A 17,935-nucleotide genomic window follows, 5' to 3' on the forward strand; every position below is an offset into this window, starting at 1 on the left:
AAGTCGAGGCTGGTCACACTTTGTCCTCTCCTGGGCATTCCTACTTCTTCATTTCAACATGTCTCAAGCTGAGTAATTTTATATTTTATCCTCAATTTCATTTTGTATTTTTTTAGGCTACTTTGTCATAATCTCCCGTTTAATGTGTGTTATTATTGGATTCACAATTAATCGTTCAATATATTTGAAACATCGCATTTTGAAGCTTCACCTTTGCTTCATATTTTGAACAGCAATTTTCATTGCAAATTCAATTTTTACATAACCTTACCTTGAAGCCACAGCGCTTCAGTGAACTTTTCAGTTTTTCCTAATTATGTTTATTGTATTATAAGCATTCTAAGTATTGCTTTACTAGTTCTGGTAATAGCTATTACAAATTCTCGGACTTGTCATTAAATCGCCTTTCGGCGTATATTTCATAATAACCTATATTTTGTAAATCCCAATTTACATAAGCATTCTAAGTATTGCTTTACTAGTTTTGATACAAGCCATTACAAATTTGGACTTGTCTTTGCATCACTTTTCAGCGTATATTTCTTTCTTTTGTGTAATCTGTTTTGTTTACATTTCCATTTACATAACCTACTTTGTTTTACAACGTTTTATTTGCTAGCCTATGTGTAACCTTGCTACAGATCTTTTCCTATTGCAGTTATTACAATAATTAGCCCTTGCTATTATTATTATCTTTATTCAAGTCACATTTTTTACTAGTTTTGAATCTACTGACTTAGTAATTTGATTAAGTTGCTACCGCAATATAGCGTTCAAATAATTGTGCTATTGTTCTGTTGTGTGTAATAATTATGTATTGATGAGCTTTCTACCAATTTTAGACAGCACTAAATAATTTTCATTTTTACCAACAATTTTGTCAACTTATGTTTTCTACGATTGAGACGTTTCAAGTCTTTATCTCGATTTATTCAAGACTCAAATCGATCTAATCAATTCAAGCATTTTGTTAGCATCTTGCGCATACCCTGTTTTACATATCATCCTATATTGTATTATTCTTTTTGTTGTACTAATTAACCTTTGTATTTACAGCTAATGTTCTCTGTAGATATTTTGTATACCTATTGAATTATCAAATTGTTTTGTCTTTACGAATTTGGTCTAGTACCTAAATTAAATTTTCATATAGCAATTCACCCCTTTGAAAATTATATTTTCTTAATAATTCATGGTCAATTTGAGTAGTACGCATTAAAATAACTTTGCAATTTATCTAATTTCATACAATTATTTAAAGTCAATTTTGTATTTAAGATACATCAAATTCTCTTTTTTCTGCTTTTGTGCTTATGTGCCCATCTGAAATCTAGTTACAGCAACTGCTGTTTTTGTTCATATAAATTTTTTACTATTTTCTGTTGTTTATTAAATTGAATATTGTTAACCAATCTTTTCATTTGGTGTCTTACCCTTTTTTCTTAGCTACTATCAGAGTTACCATTTTGCCTCCAAGCTGCAATCAGTCTTGCAAGCACAGTGGTTACTCATCTCGGATATGTGGAATTTCGTCCATGCAAGTAATAAGACTTATTTATTTCTTACTCATCATTTTTATTCATTCGGCTCATTGCCACACAAATAAGATACAGTCCACTAATTTCTCTTGGACAAATTCTTCAATCCAATAAATGATCTATTACTGATTTGATAGAATTTTCAATTGAAAGTGATCGGAATCTAATAAGCATGCTTGAGCTAATTAACTTCTTAAAATATACGTTATTTACCTCTTCAGGTCAGCTACGGTTATTTATTTAATCCCATCAATCATTGTAATTGATTCTCTGATTCCTGTTTTGTGAGGCGTTGGGAAATGCACTGCAATGTGTTTCAATCTTAAGATATTCAATAATTTTTAAATAATATTCAATTCCTAGATAAACATATTTACAAAAAAATATCAAGCTATTATTATTTTCATTATTGATGGCATTGTCGTATGCCTTCCCAAATTTGTTTTCCAGCTTGCCTTATATATATATTCTCATGGTACCAAATGTTGGAAAAATGCGAAACATTGAGCTAAGCACCTAACAGTTTGATGTTACATCTTGACATCCATATTACTCTTATCTCTCTGATCTAAATATTTTTTAAGGACTACACACTTTTAAAAGAATTTAAGGTTTACTGAGCAAAAGGAAATAGACTTTTCAAGAATATATTTTTTACTTTATTGCATGATAGTACTAGTTATATAATATTATGCAACAGTTGAAAAGAACAAGAAGACAAACGAAGATTGTCGATTACAAAATGATTTTCTGAAATAAAGTGAAAACTAGGGTACAGATTATAAAAGGAAGGTAACACACAATTTTGAGAAAGTCAAGAAAGTTGAAATTGAGAAGTACGGTGTTTGATAGTTTTTATCTGAGAATGAGTTTCTAGACATTGATGCCCATTTTCTTGGCATCAGCTTCATATTTAGCCTTGTACATGCCCCTGGGATCATACTTCTTTGCTAGCTCCTCGAATGCATCTGGCTTCTTTTCCAGCAGGAACTTGAACACCCTCTGAGTTCCGGCCTTTTGTCTGTCGCTGCACTTGGAGCAGGCTGTCTCCAGGGCGTCAGGAAGAATCTCTGCAATTTTAAAAATTAAATTAATATATAGAACATTGAACAACATATTAAATGATAATTATTTGGAATTATTACAATTCTATATAATGGTTTGTATACAACATAATATATCAACTCATAAAAATCGTGTTTTTTGAATACTTTAATTGCAAAATGATTGACCCCGTACCGTACTGCTCAAATTTGAAGATGCCTAAACTATTTTTTATTCTAAATTAATGATCTTGATGTAGAAAATGTTGTTGACAATATGCTAATAATTATATTTTTTTTATTCTATCGTATTAACTGAATGTATAGGTACTTCAAATTTTGAATTTTTACATTTTGTACAGTGTTCTTTTCGAAATAAATGACATTAACCTTGCAAAGTGTCACTGAAAGTTTTTGCTACCAATCGGAAATGTTTATTTGAACCTTTTCCTATTTATAGCATTCAAGTTATTACCGTACTTATTTTACGTTTGTTATGCATTTTTAACATTCTATTAATAAGTTAGTATTTCGTTATAAAAATTACAAAATGCATGTAACTTATACATTAGATTTCAAAATACATCCCAATATTGTTTCCATTCTTATGACACTTGAAATATTTGACAAGCATGAAGATTTTGAAAAGTGAAGAATACAAATATTAATGAAACAAAAAATGTGAATAGTATTTTATGATTTTTCAAATAACACTGTTAACGATTTGGAACGTATTAGAATAAACTGAATTCAAGATTTTTGTATCTGTAACGGATTGCACCACAAAATACAATTAAATTAAGGACATCTCGAATGGTAAATTCAAGTTGTATTTCACCGTTTCAAATGTCAAATTCATTATATTTTATTTTAGGAAATGTATTTTCATCGAGTAAAATCATGAACTATCATGCCAATTTGGTCTCACTGCAGCCCAACTTATCACTTATTAGCAGGTAACCCGTGCTCTACAAGGGTCTAATTAAAAATTTGACATACTGAAATCTTGAAGAATTTCAAATAGGCTTAAAACCATCCTCGGTTAGATAAGAATCTATATGAAAAATTCCAAGTTAAAATAAAAGTCCAGTATTTCATACATGATGATGCGTCATTTGTAAATTTCCTATATGTATAAGCCAATAATTCTTTTCTCTATGATTTTATTATAGATAGATGAACACTCAAGTCAAGTATCACAAACTGAAAACATCACGTACTGAAAGCCTAAAGCATTAATAACGGGACGGTTTCGATGTATTGCCAATTAGATTGTCATTGCTGTAGACAATATTGTGAATAATTTAAATGAGTTTGTTAGTTTTCACTTTCCAACGTTCAGCAAACAATATTGTAGTTTGAAAAGAAATTCTCTAGGACATTTTTTATAACGGTTGTGCATCTTGGGTCTGAATTTTTAGGCCTCTTTTCGGGCTTATGAAGGGGGTTTCCAGGTTGCAACACTTCTTTACGACACCACTAACACTAATTTTTATATTATTTGCCGTAGTGAAAATGATTCATCATGGCAATCTATTTGTAATTCTTTAAATCAGTGTAGCAACTGCAAATAACTTCAGCTTTTAGGTTTGAAAAATACTTTTTGCTGTGTGTGATGCCCACAAAATCAATTATTATGGAAAAAAATAATTATAAAATTACGAATTTCCAATCATGAGAATGAGAGAAGCACACATAAGCATTGCTTGTGTTTGAGTGATAGGAAGAAGTGATGTCTTTGATGTTCGACGTTCACACTCAAGTTGATTGTGAATACAACACACAACTCAGTTAACAACAAACAGTTGAATACAACATAGCCTACAACTCAGTAGTGTTTTTAAAATTTCTTACTGTCAGTGGCGTATCCAGGGGGGGGGGTTATGGGGATGTATCCCCCCATCGCCGAAATGGAACCTGAATTTTTTTGTGGCTGGATCATCCACAAAAATTAGCATCTAATGCCATATTTTCGTTATATTGTACTATGTAAGTCAAGAAATATAAGTGATGAATATTGCAGTATAGCACTACAATACAATAGCAATGAGCTTCTTCTTTTAAAAAGTGAGTGGTCTAGTGTGTAGAAAAGAATAGAATAGAATGACTGCTTTTATTTTTGCGTAGTGTCACCTGGTCATATGGGACATATATATGAATCATATATTTATCTCATATTGATCAGGATTTTAGAGTTTTAATTTAGGAAAGTTTAATGAACAGTGTTTTTGTCTTTGACCAATTTGTGTCATCGACAGAAAGATTGTTTATTTCATTTGTTATCAAAATTATTGTAGCTTCTCTTTTGTTTTTGATAACAAACGTGCTCGCTTGTGCGACTGATAAAAATATGTATTTGAAATGGCTTCATGTTTGGCATTGACTGAGTTATATATTAATACCCAAAATTTTACTTTTGGTGTGTGAGCTCGTTCGTTAGGACTGTGAGTAAAGTCCGGCTGTTCTGGTGAAGGGGATAGATTTTGTTCTTGTTTTATAATACAGTTTTCCTGTCACAGTTCGGGCAGTTTAAAGAGAATTGTATTATTGAATAGGAAGGGATCTGAACCCACTTCATTAGATCAGTTTTTTTGATTTTTAATTAATAATTTAACGTCGCGTTTCAACCAGTGGATGCCAAATTGAGAAGCCATTTTCATAAAGGTAGGTGACTACTGAGTCATTGTTTGAAATTTTTCATAACCACAACAAATGAATCTTCACTAGCAGCAAAACGAGTAGCCCTTGAAATATTCATCTGTTTATTATTATTTCGTTATTTCTAATTATAATTCTAATTTGTACAAATAATTTATTGTTTTGTTTTAATTATCAAAAACCTGTACGATCATTTCTTGTTTTTCATTTTCCCACCCTTACATACTCGGTGAAGGCAGATCTTGCTTACATATTTGGTGGAGGCGTCCCTGCTCACAGTAGGGACTAGATAGCAGGGGATAGAGAAACTACAGATAGCACTTCAAAGTTAGTTAACTTTTTACCATCTTTATTATGAAGAAATTCAATACAGCTTATAATTGATTATAGTTTATTCAGTTCCATGCATATTCTTGAACAAAGCTCCAGCAGCTTCTTCTAGAGAGTACTCCGGTTATGATGAACGGGCGCAGTTTCTACCGTGGACAGGAGGGACACATCCCCCTAATATTTGAAAAAAAATTATTTATCCCCCCCCAAACCAATGTAAGTTTGAACACTCAAGTAAAAATCATGTAAATTTGAAAAAATGTTAATAAAGTTAAAACTAAACCTATAAAGTTGGTTGAAATAGTGCTTTATTGCAGCCAAAAATTAAGCATTCTAGCTTGTTATCTAATAATGAGTAGGCCTTCTACAAAATCACTATTCCTTAACAATTCAATGACTAATAAAATTCTACTCCATTTCGTTCTATTTGTTATTTAATCGAAAACTCATAGGCCTATGAAATTTTCAAGGAAAAATCGAAATAATACGTGGTCTACTGATCATACCAAAAAAACTTGAATGGAATGTTTGTTTTCAAGTGGAAATTGAGTAAAATCGCACCAAATTGAAAGTATATTTTCAAAATTTTCCAGGGGAGGTCCCCTGGACCCCCCTTTGGTGGAGGGTATTCCATACCCCCCACACCCCCCGTGTCACACTCAAAGTTCAGGTGCTTTCTACTCCAATATTATGATCCCCCCGAAATTTTTTTTGGATACGCCACTGCTTACTGTTCCTGACAACAACAAAAAAAATAGCGCCGATAAAAAGTGTTATTTGTGGGTGGGCAGAGCCATAATACAATAATTTACATTTGTGTTTTGTAATGTATGTAGTTTTGTATAGCCTAATTATTTAATAAATCAGTTTGTGTGATCGATTCTAGAATTTGGTTAACAATTTTGTTGTAATGCGTGAATTGAAATTAAAAAGAATCAAATATAATTGAGTTACCTCTCAAAGTGAGTCCATCAGGGGTGCACTTGCCACCCATCAGGCACTTGAAGTAGCTGTCGAAAAGACGCTCGTTCGTGAGAATCTCATCCAGGTTGATGTTGTCGTACTTGGTGGTGTACTGAGACTCCTCAGGTGCTGCCTCCATCTCAACGGCGATTGTCGCCAAACAAACCACCAAACTCAAAAGCTTCAACATGGTTACTGCTTCAAGCAAAAACTGCACTGTATCCTACACAATGAACTGCAGAAGAATGCAGAGTCGAACTGATGGAGACTGTCAATCAATAATCCTTATTTATATCAGAAGCCGCTACTCAAAGTTCAATTAGCATCATTAAGCACCTATGAGTGCATGCAATTCCTTGAAATGCACCAGGACAGTTCAAATTAGCTTAACCTCGGCCTTCTCTCTACTGCTGTCATTATCTGGTGCATTATGAACCAATAAAGGAACAGAGAGAAAACATGTGCAGAGGTAAAGTAATAAGTATAATAATATGCTATCCATCAACTACTGTAATCACAAGAAATCAAATTAGAATGATGCACTTCTGAAAATTATTGGGTGGAATAATTCCACAAAGGCCTATTAGTATAGAGAATCAATGATGGAGTAGAGGTAATCTAATGATAAAATGATTGCGTTAAAAGTGCCAACATATCTATTTCTAAAAAAAACTATTATATCTCCTTCAATAATGACAGTTATTCTCTCATTACTGATTACTTTTTCTTACTATTTTTCTAATAATATGGAATGATACATCATGATAGCAATAAGATCTCTCATTGAATCAAAGTAATGTTTATCAGTTTATGAAGCTGCTCTACCAGCAGTCAATCCAGCCCTGTTCAACCAGGTAAGTGGTTTTTCAAGTTGATAAATTTATTATTATTATTTATAAACTTGACAAGTGTCAATGTATTTTCTGCATAATAAGTTACGTTACCTCTAATTTGTTTATTTCTAATTTTTGCCCCGAATTACCTATTATATAATTACGATTAGCCTACGTTTGTATTGATTCACACTCAACTTTATTAGCATACTCCTTCAAATGCAAAATTTGAAAAATCTTTTGATGGGTTTTTTATTTGTACGGTATGAATTATAAACATTGGTTATTTTTTCTAAGAGAATGTGCGTGTATATATAAATTTTGTCAGTTCTTTTATCTATCTCCATCAAATACTCTTCTTATGACTCATCGATAGAAATAACAATTATTACACTTTTTTCAAGTAAAACATCTTTCTGTTTCATTTTCTTTTGTCTGAAGAAGTTTGACTTTTCTTATTGCTTTTCGTGGCTGAATCATGACTATTTACCAGAAATATGATCCCCAATCTAATCTCAATCTTTTTCGCGTTTTCTGATACTAAAATTTTTAAAAACTTGTATAATACTCGATCATTGAAAAAGTAAAGTAAGTACGTTGACTTAGAAATACCAACAACATTGTCGTAGTGAAGGAGGGGTTCTAGGCTACACCACCCCCAATGGGCCCAAAAATGAGGCCAAAGAGCCAAGATAAAACCTCCTCCCATTAAATTGCACTAGGTGAATTCTATGGGGGGGGACCCAACATTTTTTGACATTCCCCCTTATTTGAACATCTATTAGCTGCGCTACTGACCAACATCAAGTTGTATTTTCCAAATTTCAATAGAGTTATAGACAATACCACAATACCAGGCGTGATCAATTCCGTATCGCTTAGTCGTAGACCTATTCCAGCTAGAATAATAATGATTCAAATTTATTTCACTTGAAATATCAAAATAGCTAGAATATATTAATCTTAATATTTGAGAATCTCTTCCATTTATTGAAATAACCTTGGCTGGTTAATCTGTAGGCCCAATTTAATAGAATTATTCTATAATAATTTCTGTCTCACAGTTCTCTAGAGGTGAGAATAGAACGAGTAGGTAAGGCCCAAGCCACATGAAGGGGTTTTCAGCCAAGTCGGCAGAGCAGGAAGCTCTCCGATTGGCTGATTATCAGCTAATCCCGAACACCAACCCAATCAGCCAGTCGGTGAGCTTCCTGCCTTGCCGACTCTTCTAAAAAACGCCTCATGTGGCTTTTTTGTGCCAAAAACGCTTCATGTGCCTAAATTGTCGTCGATGCCACGATGCCAATAAATAGCTGGCAATGGTGAAAACATTTGGAGTCATTCATAATTTATATTAGATTACATCAATATAGATATTATAGAAGGTCGATCGCGAGCTGAGATTTACAAAAATCGACCTGAGACCATCCTTTTCGTTCCCTAAGCCTTTGAGCTATCCTTTTCTGAACTATCCAGATAAGGTCAATGACTTGACTCTGATTGAAGTTGATTGGAGCCTGTTCCAAATTTGCATAAATAATTTCGCTAAACTAGTAAATGCGTGGCAGACGACTTACACGTGCTGTTCATTTTAGAGCCTGCGGCCTGGCGGGTCAGGGCTCTCGTGCAAAATGTTGCGATCATAGTCGTTCATCTTTCAGAATGTTTTAGGTTTTTTTTTTAGTTCCAAAAATATTACTCTCATTTTCAATTGTATAGAGTTTCAAGAATTATATCATCCCATTAAATGTTGGCGAGAAGAAAAAAATGACTACCCACCGAAAACAGGTCTCTGGATCCGCCCCTGCTCCAAGTTGAAAAATATTGAATTACATATGCTATTATAAAGCTTCATTCACTACTCAGTTTACTATTTCAATTACTTCTTCATAACACTCACTGGCAATCTCACAGCCAAAATATTATATTGGAATAGCATAGACCTTCATTTTTTCTTTAAAGTAATGGTGCAGGTATTTTTCCATTCATTCAACTTACCAACTGTATTATAATTCAGAAATTACAATCATCTAATTTTTCACACTCACTATTCGAAAATTAATTATCATGATGAAAAATCTCAATTGAACAGACTTCATTAACCTTCCTAGCTTGATCATTGAATGGAAATTTGAACGATTTGTATATAGTAAGCTGGCAACAAATTAACACGCAGGCAGGTGAAGCGTGACTGCATGGTAGCTGAACTCACGTTAGGTACTATCAACAATGGAAAATGATTTCTACGCAAGGAGATGAGGGTCATTCTCAAGGAAGTTATTGAAATGAAGAACAAATTATTTATTTGTCAGATGGTAATCTTATTAGCGAGTATTAAAGTTACACAAAGATCCGAAGATAATTAATTCATAATTTATGTATAGGCTACATGAATCTGAATATTTTTGATTTAGAGAGGTGAATTTTGATTCCTCGATTTGATTGGTTGGGAAGTTTATTAACTTCTAGTGGTAAACGTGAGGAGTTTTGAGCAAATATTATTGAGTAAGGTTGAGGAGAGTTGTAGCCTAGACGCTGTAGCCTCTCTTGTCAGCTTCAGCCTTGTACTTCTGTCTGTAGGTGCCCTGAGGATCGTACTTCTTCTCCAGCTCAGCGAACTCGGTCGGCTTCTTCTCGATGAGGAACTTCATCACCTTCTCAGTGCCTTCTTTCTGCTTCTCGCTGCATTTCTCACACGCGGTAGCGAGGGCGTCGGGAAGGGCATCTGTGGAAAACCGAGAAATTTGTTAAAGATTCGAGTACAATATTGCAGAGACTTGCGATTATTCAATTTCTGATCACTCGTGAAATGTTGAATGGTTCTCAATGAGTTCTGCGGTTTCCATTAACCATTGGAGATCTCACCTAAGATCGAAGAATAAAACCTTTATTGATATTTGAGCAGCTGTCTAAGAATTTTCATATTTATGAAGTTTTCATTCACATTAGCTACTGTGATTTGTTTGTAATTTATTTTGATTTATAGTTCTATTACCGGTATCAAAAATTTCGTGTTCAGGCTACTGTACTGAATATTGAGACAAAAAACTTGGGATCTATCCGCTCAATATCCAGTTTTGTTATTGTACCCTTCTGCTCTTAGAAATATCTCCTCACTTCCATATTTTTTTGAAATATAAATGTGCTTCAGGTTTCAACGATTATTTTCCAGTTAATTAACGTAAGCTCTTGTAATTTCAAAAGGAATATTCGTATGGATATTGTCCATAGTCATATTAAAATTATCTTCAACATTATTATACACAGAGCAAAATCATCAAATTCCACCTGAGAGCTATATTTGTTAGAATTTTCATTATATCTATTCAAGTAAACGTGAATGAAAATAGATAGTGAAGCTTAGCTGAAACACACTTCATAGACATACACTAGCCCACTAATAAAATAATTGAGATAAACTGTTCTGAGACAAAATAAAGCTATGATTTCTTTTCAACATATTATATATTGAACATTCCAATGCTATTAATAGTGGTTCAAGTCTTGAGCTTCAAAGAGTTAAATCAATACAGAAGCCACCGGTACGATTCAAGATTTGATTTTGAATGGATATTTCATTTGTCAGTTATACCTGTAACTTTTCCTACTTGCTCCTGCGTCATTCATTAAACATTAAGTACTAGTTTTGTACGAGCAACTGAATAGATTTATACAGAGTAAAACATACTGGAATAACCCAGCACTCACCAAATATCCTACTTGAAATTGGAAATCTGAGTTGGGTAAAAGACTAAGTCCATCTTATCAAGAAATGAATCTTTCTAGAATGAAAAAGTGGCTGTCGCTACTGTAAACTAACTTTTTGGTATTAGATATCCACTCTCATGGTCAATGAGGAGATCAATGAAATTTAACAACTGTTTACTCTGAATTGGAAGGGAACAGATAATTGCAAATTGTAAAATTAAAAGTAAAAGGACGTGAATGAAGTAGATCTATACAAAATTTACAAATTTCACTTTCCATTACGATCTGCTTGTTAATGATCACTTTTCAATATTTATATTACGACATAGTAGTCTGGTTTTCATGATTAGAAGGTATTTCACATTTGTGGAGCGCTGTGTCCTTTTTCAACACTGACTTTTGACTGAGTATTGAAAAGGACACAGCGTCCGAAAGCGCGCCACAAACGTGAAATAGCTTTTAATCATGGAAATCACACTCCTATGTCGTAATCTAAGTATTGGTTTGTTGATGTAGATTGACGTTGATTTCGGGATTAATCCGCATTTATTCACCCTCAAATACTTTTGAAACTATAATACATCCCTCTAATGAAGTTACAGCAGCAAAATAATTGAATCACAATTGGAATAGTTTGTGGAATTCCCATATTCTAATTGAAAGATGTTAATGGTCTATCATTTTTCAAATCTGGCTAATAAGCAATTAACTCAATTTATTAACAAGGGTTTGTATTGGTTAGGTGAGGTGATCCATAGCCAAGTATATACTTGAAGTACCGTATAAACAATGATTCTTCAAGTATATACAATGATACTGTTCTCTTTTTGAATAATTTCCACTGTTGTCTTGTATCAGACTCGTTCTTGAAAATGCATGGAGAAAAAGTTCCTGAATCCGAATCCTGATGACTATCTCACTGATTCAGTTTAGTGAGTTGTGTTTATACTTTTGGAGAAAGTTTAAAAGTTTAGTTGAAAAATGAAGTTTCAATTAATTCGGGATGAGAAATCGAATTCCATTTAGAACCAGCAACAATACAGCCTTGTCTTCATATCATTGCCAACTTCACGCAACAATCAGTTTTGTGAGTTGAGTATAAACTTCTGGTGAAAGTTAAAAAGTTTAGTTGAAGAATGGAGTTTGAAATTCGAGATGAGAAATCAAATTCAATTTTCAACCAGCATCAATACAGCCTAGTCTTCATATCAATGCCAACTCCACACAACAATCAGTTCTTATTTTAGGGCCGTATCTATCGTGCATTATTATCATATCATGAGAAGTTGGTTGGGAAATGAGAGAGAAATAGTAGAGTGTATTGGATGGGGTACAAACCTCTGAGCTCCTGTCCGTCGGGAGTGCACTTGCCACCCATCAGGCACTTGAAGTAGCTGTCGAACAGACGCTGGTTGCTGAGCACTTCATCCAGGTCGATGTTGTCGTACTTGGTCGTGTACTTATCGGCAGGCTTAGCCAGCACTGCCGAAACGCACAAAACCGCCACAAAAACCAACATAGTCGACGACATTTTTCAACTAAGTTTTCCAACTGATAACGATTAGATGAGTGAAGAATTCTCACAAGATTGCAACTGATCTACCCAGAGACATGTGAAGCATTTATATCCGCGGGCAGAAGGCTTAGGCTGATGCGACGTCAGAATAATAAACTCCACACAATGGATGGAAGGTAGCCTCCTCTCCCTCCTCCACGCATGTTTACGCTACGTGTGTGTTGTAATTGCGATTCACTATTTAATTCATTAATTGCATGGCCATTGTTCCAACTGCCGCAAATTGCACGCATCCTCAAACGTTGATTTTGCTAGTTTTTGCATAGTATCGATTGTATAAACTTAGGAAAGATACAAAATCAATTTCTCCAAGAAAGTTTGTGTTAATGTCCTTTAAAATTTGAATGAATCCTTACTGCAGGAATTTGTATTGATGAACATACTAGGCATACATTTTATTAGAGATTAAGTCTTCATTAAACCACATAATATTATCATATTATGTAGTTTACCACCAGTTATCTCCATATTATGCCAGTATACCATTATTCCCTAGATTAGCTCAGAGTATTATCCAGTAATCCAGTGAAACACTCAAAATCGGGTTGTTTTCCAAGAAAGTGTTCTTATCAATGTGCCGTGAAAGTGATCGTTCAAGAAATTTCGATGATGAGAAATGCGAGCTTTATGTAGTATTTTTTGAGAAACTTGTCGAATTGAATATTTGGAAAATACCTCATTCTGTAGTATATGAGAAGAGAATCAGAAAAAAACAGTGGTTATTTTTTGTGATCATGTGGTAAAGGTGCCTACAGAGATAGAGACTTATGCGCCAAGAACATGAGCATTTCACTTTACATCAGCTGGTGCTGATGCTATGCTTATCATATCATATCTTACTGTTTCTGTAAAAATACAGATACAACCAAGGTACCTAGAATACATTCTAGGTACATTGGATACAACATAATAATAAAGCATAGCATCCGCTGATAAAAAGTGAAATGCGCTTGTTTGTGGTGCATACTGAGGGGGAACTCAGCATCTGTTCCAATTTTCATCGAACTATTTTCGACCAAAGTATTAAGTTGCCTCTCCAATAAAATATTTTTGGAATCTCTCAACGCCATCGTTTTGAGCAACTTTTATTTTCACTTTTTGTGTAGTTGAGAAGTTCATATTGTGGTAATTATTCATATTGACAATTTCTTAGTCTTTTTCATTCAAACTTTTATTTTGTTTTGAGCACCCACCGTTTTCGAGATATGACGTTTCAAAAGTTGGAGAGAAAACTTGATGCTATTTCTCCACTTTTCGAAATCGAACAACTGAACACGCCATCGTTTTGAGCTCTTTTGAGCAGCTGATTTGAGTCACTTTTATTTCGTTTTTAGCCCCCACCGGTTCCACTCAAATTACACCATAATTATGTATTATAGGGAAAATTGGGAAAAAAATGCTTCCAGCAAAATTTAACATTTTGAGCTATCACAGTTTTCGAGAAATTCCCACTCTTATTACACTTGATGTGCTATATGGGACAGAAAAGGATTATGACTCCTGAACTAGAGGGGCTCAAAACGTAGAACCCTGCATAAGGGTAGAGTGGCTCTTCGATTTTTGAGACGTCATAACTCGAAAACTGTGACGGCTCAAAACGTCAATCTCCGCTGGAAGCAGCTTCTCATAGTACTCCACCTCTAAGCAGGTTTTCACGTTTTGAGCTTCTCTAGTTCAGGAGTTATAATTTTTTTCCGATTTATCATATAGTATAATAGAGTATACTATGAGTGGAAATTTCTCGTAAACTGTGGGGTCACAAAACGAAATAAAAGTTGCCTAAATCAGCTCAAAATGAACTCAAAACTATGGCGTTGAGAGATTTCAAAAATATTTTAATGGAGAGTCAACTAATGTTGGTCTATTTTCGAGCGGTTGACTGAAGCGAGGTCCACGTTATAATGACAATGGAGGAATGTAGGTTCTTAGTATTTCATGAAATATAGCTGAATACTGTATATCTGATGAAATATTAACTGTTCATTCTTGTTGAAAATAATATATGTATTATCAATATATTTGTGTTATCGAAATTGAAATCTAAAATTATATGATAATTATTTCGAGATTGTACAACTTTGGTTTTGTTGACTTTTTCAAATATTTGATTATGATGTGCGATTTTTTCATTACCACTCTTTGATGTTGACATTATCCACATGTGGAATATCTCTATATATAAAAATGAATGTCTGTTTGTGTGTTAGTTTGTTTGTTCCCTATAGACTCGAAAACTACTTGACAGAACGGCATGAAACTTTGGGAATATGTTGTGGGAATATTGGGGATGGTTTCTGACCAGAAATTTTGATAGGGGAATAATAATAATAATATATTAATCCATTTTACAGACCTATGTTTTCGAAATTGTCGGCCGAGCGGCTAACGTAGAACGGGAAGATCATCATGATTCAAGATCATGTTGTGATAATATTGGTCGAATATATCGAAAACATAGGTCTGTAAAATGGATTAATATATAATTAGCATATGTAAATATATGATTAGCATATGAGCTTACCAGCTGTAATAAACACGTCACTCTGTGATGAAATTGTTTACTGGTATTAAAACGGGAATTTTAAGCACATTGGAAGTCTGTATTGAGATGTGATTAAAAATATTGATTGTCAGATAAATTTCATGATTCATCAAATAAAGTCAAGTGTGACATGAGATACATTGACTTTTTGGCGGTACGAAGTTCGCCGGTAAGCTAGTAATATCATATTTATAGATCATTCAAGTCGTACAAAGTATGAAAAAAATGCATATGAGTAAGAATGCGTTATTGTTGAAACCAATACACAAATAAACTTCCAAAAACTATATAATAGGCCTTTTATAGCTTCACAAAAGTAGGCTACCAGAATCTATCTTCGAACTTTAAAAAACGTATTTACCTGAATCTCGGTGATTCATTTGAGATTTGAATTATAGTTTGAGAATCTGTTGTAAATAGATCCGGCTTTTTGGCTGGCTGGCTAGGTTCAAAATTAAAAGAAGTAATTAATCATCTAAACTCCTTGTATAATGACATTTAATGTACCTACCATGCGCGCCACAAATTATTACGTTAGAAGGAAATGCATAATTGGAACTACTGGGAATTTCAGCACCTACATATTAGAAGTCTAATTAAAAATCATCGCGTGTTAATAGTCATAAATTTAATTCATACCCTCTGCGCCAATCATAGTTGCCTTTTCCTTTTTTCACGAATATTCAAGGAAAATTGAAGAATCTCTTGTAAACAATGCACTTTCCTTGCCTGAGAATTGGGCTTCTGTCTCCACATTCATAAAATCTCTATTTACATGTTCATGATTATAATTATTTATGTAATGTTTATGAAAAGTATACAGAATAAACTAAAAAACTAGCATGCACAGTTCTAATTCCACCGGCTCTCAACCGGTGGGCCACAAAATGGGCGCAGACTTGAAAGAGAAACGGTAAACGAATATTGTTATTTCAAATCAATTAGCTTGATCCAATTTGAGATCAATTAATTTTATTTGATTACCGATCATTGCTACTAAAAGATCACTGTATTCTAGAACAAGATTATAATATCATATATATATATATAGTTTTTGCACAAATTTTTGCACAACTTTTTAATTACAGTTGGTAAAATATCAAGTTCAATTATTACTTTTCAATGATAATTAGTTTTCCTTGTACTAAATGTTTGGTGTGCTAGATTTTGTTATTCTTGACACAATTTCTTCCTGGAAAATTCATCTGTTTTGATTGATCTAGTTTTCAAGTTTATCATATGTAAGAAAATCAAAATCTAGATCATAAAAAATGATATCAGATCATATCGAGATCATAGATCAAAATAATACAATTTCCATGGAGAGCATTTTTTTTTTTAGTTGATATGTTAATACTCTTTGCAAGTGTAATATTTTTGTAGAATCCAGTCACTTAGCTTGTTTGAAAGTGGACAGGAGAGTGATTTGAAATTGGAAAAATTATGGTAACTTTCCATTGCTCTTCAAATTGATAGCATGATAAATTGATCGGAAGAATGTTGAATCATTTGAACTGCTAAGTGGGTTGGTGACTTGCTTATGCAAAATGATTGAGGAGATAATTCTACACATTATGTGTTGTCACTCTACACATTATAATGCATTGCAGATGCTTCAGAGATCATTTTCAAGATCAATACGGAACATGATCGCAATGCATTCTAGAATACCACAAACTATTTGCACTAGTTTGTTACACAATCGAACGTTTTTCTCAGGACTACGTGACAGGATTTAAAACTGGTTCAACACTCATCATATTCCTATCATTAGAAGGAAATGCTCTTACAAATCTTCTGTTTTTTTGAAAATGCTTCAGGTTATAATAGAATAAGTTGAATAATAGAACAAGTTATATCTTCCCATTCCAGTTCAACTATTTTACCTTAATGAATTTGGAAGTGAACTATGTTCAAGAAGAGAAACAAAATGATAGGTACTCTTGAAAAAACCGTAAAAATTATGATTTTCGGTACCTTAGGCTACTGTCTCTGAGAGCTACCATCTACAAAATGAGAAGAGGGGACCGACCGTTCTAGGTCTTGAATCTAGATTGGTATAAACAGATTACACATAGTCCTGAAGTTATTGAGGAAGTAGAAGCTGTTCTCATTCTCCTACTGCTATCTGCATCCCTGAACGAGAACAATAATCAAGAACTGAGTTACTTCTGTGTGTTGGCTGTTGGCGTTGGCCCAATATCCAATAATCTTGGAATCAGTAAGTTGTCGAGTTGTCCAGTGTTGACTGCATTACAATAAATATTAAGCATGCAGTTATTTCTTGAGTACATTTTAAATCCCAAATACTTTCAACGTTTTCGTGAGTGGCTTCAGTTGAAATACATTTATTCTCAGTAACAACAATTTTTTAAAGGATTAATGGAGAAAGTATATTCATTCGAGAAGAGATTCTTGTAATCTTCTCAATGATCGACATTATTTTGATCGTTTACGAGAAAGAAATAATGGAGACAGATATATCCAATACGTGTACATTGCACAAGCTTTGCTGGTATCACAAAAGATATATGAATTATACACAAAAATGTATATTTAATCGTATAGTATGAGTGTAGATTTACGAATAATGTACGGAGTACATTAGTAGCATAATATTTGATGAATGTACATTATGTCATTATGTCATAATTAATTTATCTCTCGAATATACTATCACCAAAATTCAAAGCCAAAAAACCTTGTAGCTGCACAGTGTGAAAATATAATAAATTACTCCAGTA

At 33.4% G+C, this 17,935-nt stretch overlaps 1 protein-coding gene across 1 annotated transcript; it reads right to left on the bottom strand.

Moving 5' to 3' along the window:
• Positions 1-2,355: 2,355 nt before the first annotated feature.
• Positions 2,356-12,709, bottom strand: LOC111047213 (ejaculatory bulb-specific protein 3). Its single transcript, XM_022332912.2, has 4 exons — positions 12,412-12,709; positions 9,900-10,090; positions 6,524-6,653; positions 2,356-2,608 (listed from the first exon to the last, which is right to left on the bottom strand). The coding sequence occupies exons 1-4, from the start codon at positions 12,602-12,604 to the stop codon at positions 2,412-2,414; spliced, it is 711 nt and encodes a 236-aa protein (XP_022188604.2). The 5' UTR covers positions 12,605-12,709; the 3' UTR covers positions 2,356-2,411.
• Positions 12,710-17,935: the final 5,226 nt, after the last annotated feature.

The sequence above is a fragment of the Nilaparvata lugens genome, chromosome 2 (genome assembly GCF_014356525.2).
Source record: "Nilaparvata lugens isolate BPH chromosome 2, ASM1435652v1, whole genome shotgun sequence".
NCBI classification, from domain to species: domain Eukaryota; kingdom Metazoa; phylum Arthropoda; class Insecta; order Hemiptera; family Delphacidae; genus Nilaparvata; species Nilaparvata lugens.